The 5,497-nt window shown below is 48.4% G+C and overlaps 1 protein-coding gene and 1 long non-coding RNA gene across 6 annotated transcripts in view; one reads left to right on the top strand and one right to left on the bottom strand.

Annotated features, from left to right (window-relative positions):
- The first annotated feature begins 211 nt into the window (after positions 1-211).
- On the top strand, positions 212-2,858 carry LOC148830285 (uncharacterized). The gene is made up of 3 exons (XR_016091301.1): positions 212-274; positions 2,117-2,192; positions 2,726-2,858. It is a non-coding gene; the product is annotated as an uncharacterized LOC148830285 (long non-coding RNA).
- A 964-nt stretch (positions 2,859-3,822) lies between these two features.
- Positions 3,823-5,497, bottom strand: part of cdk8 (cyclin dependent kinase 8) — a 40,200-nt gene continuing 38,525 nt past the window's right edge. For 2 of the 5 annotated variants that reach the window (XM_088920329.1, XM_088920330.1), the window contains exons 13-14: positions 4,965-5,083; positions 4,363-4,826 (exon numbers count right to left, since the gene is read on the bottom strand). In XM_088920329.1, coding sequence (XP_088776455.1) covers positions 4,580-4,826; positions 4,965-5,083 — 366 coding nt within the window. In that variant the 3' untranslated portion in view covers positions 4,363-4,579. Of the gene's footprint in view, positions 3,993-4,362; positions 4,827-4,852; positions 5,084-5,497 lie in introns of those variants that run through there. The other 3 variants (XM_088920331.1, XM_088920332.1, XM_088920333.1) reach the window with 2 other exon arrangements.

Below are 5,497 nucleotides of genomic sequence, written 5' to 3'. Positions count from 1 at the left end.
ACTCCAAACAAACTGCTGCGTGGGCGGTGCGAGATGGGTGACGGCCATGCCACAGGACCAATCAGCGCTAAGGAAAATGGATTTACTAGCTCATGGCTGAACCACCGCCCAATCAATTCACAGAAGACTGATGCCCAGGGCGGGTTTTCATGCTGATTGACAGATGGGTTCCAAGACCGCAAACAGAACTGTGAGCGCTGGCCAGCCGGGAGCCGGGGGCCGGGCGCGGGGTGGTGTTTGTGCTGAGTAGGGTAGCGATGTTCTCCACCACACGGTATGTTAATGATCAGAATAAAAAAACAACAACAACAGGGTTTGAACTGAAATGTGATGTCGTAGATGTCGCGCTGTGCAATATTTAAAACGCAAACTTTTCATTTATAAGTTTTAATTTGTAAATATGTAAATAAGAGATGGTTGGTGTTTGGTTACCGCGTTCTTACCACATGAATCGTGCCGGGTCATATCAAGGGGAAACAAATTGCAATTCAACAACCACGTTAAATAAGGCAAGCATCCGTACAGGTTACTCCCTTAATTTTGGATTGGTTAAAATCGGATTTGGGGATTTTTTTTTCGTATTAACAATCTCAGAAAACAGACCCCCCGTGCATAGTTGAAATACCCTCGATTCTCGACAGGGGGCACTGCGTCCCCAGCAAGAGGCGCTGTCCAGTTCTGATATCATAAGTGAAATGTAGTCCTGTACACACACACACTGTAGCAAACCGCTTCCGAGTCCGTGCGGGCTGTCGGGGAAGCGCCGCTAGAAGTGACGTCACCCTCTTTTCCAATTCGCACCGAAGATGCGCCGTCACATGCTGATGCCACATGAATTCTGTTTCCGTCAATTTGCCTCGCTCTTCTATGGGGCGGTATTAACTACAGTACATTAGCCCGATTCTGAGGCTTTCCACACCGGTCCCGGGAGCTGTCCCGCCTGGCAGAGCCAAGCCACGCTGCAGGGAGGGAGGGCACTTTTACCCAAAACCGCCTGGCAATGTGTTCTATGGGGCCTCCTATTGATAGGCGATGACAGATCCTTGATTTTATATCTCCATTAAAGGGAAGAGCACAAGAAAGATCAGTTGCTTTTCTTGGAAAAACACATTATGAAGTGAGCCAGTGGCAGAAACTGATCTTAAAACAGGGAGCCTCTGGAACCCATTAACAGCAAAACCCTCAGACTCAACGCAGGAAATGCTGGGGTTAGGCTGAGCCGTAAGAATCATTAATTACAGCAACGTAAGCAGTCAAATACTGGAGATCCCAATGACTTCCCGCAGCGGGAGTTCGGCATAGCGCGCTCGTTAATTATTAACTCGATGGCGCAATTAAACAGAGCGCTCTCCCACAAACCTGCCCGACCATGGACAAAGCAAAAATCCGTGTTAGCCCTTGTGCCAGGGAGTTATCATCTCTCTGGGCATGTCTCAGCCCCCCCCTCTCCCCCGAGGCCTGGTGCTCTCAGGAGTTAAACAGCCGGGCTATGAAATAAGGCAGCTGCAGCGTGGAGACTTTACACTGGCCCGCAACAGGGCTCCTAACGCTGCACTGCGAAGAGCCGCCCTCCAGGAGGGCGCAGCGTGAAAGCCGGTGACAGCCCAGGTTAAATGAAAATCTGACCCAGCAGCTGCAATCCCCCAGAGCATACTGTTTCTGCGGGTTTCCACTGGGTTTGCGCAAAAAGCCAGGCTTTGCAGTTCGCTGTACAGCTGGGTGAGCCAGCCCCTGTTCACCATGAGCTCTCAGTTATTAAACCAGAGCCTGGGCAGATGCTCTCACTTGCTGAATTGGACCTTCCCTTTTGAATCGTGCATTTTAACTTTCAGAGCAAGTAGGCTTCTGCATCTCTGAATAGCATTTTCAAAAAAACGCTTTTTCCTAGCTTTCATAAAAAGAGTATAACCAAGGAATCATAAATGAGGACACAGAAACAAGCCTAATGCACTGCAAGACATTGCTCATTGGCATCATCTGGTTCTGGCAAGGTATGCTGGTGTTCTGTCATCAAGATTAAGAAAACATATTTCATGTCTTATGGATAGATATTTATAGCCAGGGTATGCAGGAGGTGTATGAAGCAGTGCATTAGTGTGTTCTGCTCTTTCCACAGGCCCCCCGAGTCCCAGAACAATCCCGTTCTCAGACCAGAGAAGCTATTTTCCTGCCTACTGACTAGAATTTCAAAAGTGGGTTCTCCAGCACCTCGTTTTATACCTCCTGCATCTTACCGTTACTCTCGATTCATTTGGTGGTACCCAGAACTGTCCTGGTGCTCTTAATTAAAAACGTCTCCTTGGGTTTTAACAACGCATCCAATTCATGAATGTCAGATGGTGAACCAAGAGTGAACCAAGAGTGTGTGGAAGAGCACAGTGTGTTCCATTCCCAGTGTCAGCCCACCCTAAGTCTTTCCTAACTTTATACCCTGGGTGGCACGTGGACAGTACTGCACAGTACTGGGTCTTTACTATAAACACAATTTCTTTCAACACAACAAAAAACACTAGCTAGAAACTACACCTCTGGTGCTTTGTAATATTCCAGCTAAAGATAAATTGAAAAGTCTATATAGTCATCTTTATGCTCTAATCATCCAAAAATCCATATAATGTATAACAAAAAGGATGTAAACCTGTCTCTATTAATCTGACAGCGAAAGTGTCAAGCATGTTTTGCTTGAGACTATACATCAATTGTTCGATTATTTCCTTATTTCCAGATAATGTTCTCGCAACGCTAGAACAACAAAGCCTGCAGGATCCTGGCCTCTAGGATCTGATTATTGGCGTTCCTGGGAAGAGCCAGAAGAGAATAGAGAGCCACAAAAAAAATGGATCTGCACCACTTCCAGGATGGATAGTATGCAATGCTTTTCCTTGTGTGAATGGAAAAAAAAATTATAAATAAATGTTTTCATTGAACTCAAGTCATTGTTGCTGAATTATTTTAGGAAGCCGATTCATGATCCTTGAAAAATCAAATAAAACATCATATGCACACCTGATAGAAAAGTCATTTGACAAACCTTATAACATCAGAATATTCAATGGAGAGATCTGAGAGTACAATAAAAATGTTTTTTTTTCCTATTTTCTATCAGAGGAACCATTCCTATGAGGTTTGAGAAGTTCTTTCCATAAAACAAAAATTCAGACCATAATGGGATGAAACCTAGCAGAGGGAGAGATGCAACAGGGAATTCCTCTGGAAGAGTAAGGGACAACCTAGGAGTGGGAGAATCTGACCCCTTTATCAGTCCTCCGATAAATGCCCAAGCTCTGTGGCCTCTTGCCCCACCAGGATCAACCTCTGGATCATCAACAGACCCAAGCATTCAGTAAGCTGCCCTCCACACTGAAGGCTTTAAATTTTATTGTCAGAATACTTGCTTCATTCATGTAAAATATTTCAATACAGTACAGTACAATGCATGTTACATTTGTTTTTCCATGAAGTTCTAAGGCTTCTGCCTACAGCTCTCTCGGGCTGTAACCATGGGTACACTCCTAAGCAGTGGGAACATCTTTAGAGACGTTTACCGAGGGGAAAAAAAAATTAAAATCCACTAAAATCAGGCTTCTCCTGTTGTTTTCGTCGTTAGCGGGCCGCCTAGCGAAACCCGCCAGCGGTGGGGAGTTGTTCTTCTCCAATGCTTCTTTCTCCCAGACCACGCTCACAAATCAGCAGCACAAACAGGAAGAGCAGGCCAATCTGGGACATCAGTCCATGGGAGACGGTCAGTCCGACCAGAGGACACGGATCTAGGACAGCTCTCCGGGTCATCAGTCCATGGGAGACGGTCAGTCCGACCGGATGACACGGATCTAGGACAGCTCTCCGAGCCGTCAGTCCATGGGAGACGGTCAGTCCGACCAGAGAACACGGATCTAGGACAGCTCTCCGAGCCGTCAGTCCATGGGAGACGGTCAGTCCGACCGGATCACAACACCGGGCTCGTTTCATTACAGGTCATGTAGATATAGCAGCTGAGGTTATCAGTCAACATTAAGGAAAGAAAGGAGGGGAGAAAATAAATCAGAAAGGATCCAAGAAGGTGACAATGTGGGAGACCAGTCCAGGCAGGACTCTGAGTCTTTGGGGGAGACAGTGAGTGTGATGACAAGAGCTCTGTACCTCCAGAGAGCCCTCAGGACATCCAGCGCAAACACTGCTCTATAGGTTATCATACCCACAGTCACCAAAAACTAAAACATGTACCAAAAATGTTTCTTAAAATCTGTTGTTTTTTTCATCCGGCTGAATGTATTATTCATTTTTACGATTATACGCTGAACGTTTCAAGTACCAGTTACTAGATTGCGTTTTTTTTAAAATTAAATCATATTCTTCCGCTTCTTTTTCTTCGTGGTCGGCTAGTGTAGCAATGACTTTCACCATTAACAACAAAACACACTTTGCTCTAGCACACTCACAGCTTTTTTTTTTGTTTGTTTTTTTTTGCGATTTTTGTTTTTTGTGGGGCGGGGAGGGGAAGGGGGGATTTTTCAAACTGGCTGAAGTCAGCTGAGTCAGGAGGTGGCGATGGGGAGCCGGTGTGCAGCAGAGCGACAGGTCAAGTAAACAGATGGGAGAGCAGCATGATGAAGACACACACTGCGCTTGTGCCTCTTCTTCCTCCCCCCAGCCAGCTCCCGGATAGTTTCCGAATGCTGCTGGAGTCCCGGTACCCGCTGTCTCCTCGGCGACGGCAGAGGGGCTTGTCTGGAGGCTCAGCGGTGGGGGTGAAGATGCACAGTACATTCTCCGCGGCGCACAGGGCAGGGCTGGGCTGGGCTCCAGCGCTCGCCTCCAGGTATGCTCTGCAGCAGTGGGAGGGGAGGAGGGGGAGTGGGCAACGTGTGTGTGTGTGTGTGTGTGTGTGTGTGTGTGTGTGTGTGTGTGTTCTGGGCCCTCAGTGCGCGCAGTGCTCCTGGAGGAGCCCCCGAAGCCCTCAGTACCGGTGAGTCTGGTGCGAGTACTGCGGGGGCTGCTGGGAGGTAGAGGAATATCCCATGCTGCTCTGGGGTAGTGATGTGCTTGGTCCCGGGTTCTGGTAAGCAGCGTGTGGGTTGGAGCGCTGCGAGGGAAACAGAGAACTGCTGAGTGAGAGCCTGGCTGCGTACACACGCACAGAAACACACAGGTGTATAGACAGGATAACACAGCTCAGTGCCACGCATCAGCAGGGCCAGAGGCAGACGATCATACAGAAGGCTGACTGGTGGGTGTGGAGCTGCTGTGGACAGACCGGACACCAACAAATACGCTGTAAAAGAGCAAGAATGACTTTTCTCCCTCACTACCGAGCACCCACCCAGCCACTGCGATGACGCACGCAGGGGAATGCACTGCCTCATCCGAGACTCGGCAGCGGAAATCCAGCTACTGTACCTCCGTGCCCCACAGTGTCCTGCGCGCTCCCTGGTTTGGATCGGGCAGGAGCGAGACAGAGAGAGGAAGGCAAGGTGGAAGGTGGGCGACCCCGAGCGTG

Source organism: Atractosteus spatula, chromosome 7 (assembly GCF_055471065.1).
Source record: "Atractosteus spatula isolate fAtrSpa1 chromosome 7, fAtrSpa1.hap1, whole genome shotgun sequence".
Taxonomy (NCBI): domain Eukaryota; kingdom Metazoa; phylum Chordata; class Actinopteri; order Semionotiformes; family Lepisosteidae; genus Atractosteus; species Atractosteus spatula.
The sequence above is the reverse complement of the archived record's forward strand: the minus strand, read 5'-3'. Positions and strand labels throughout refer to the sequence as shown.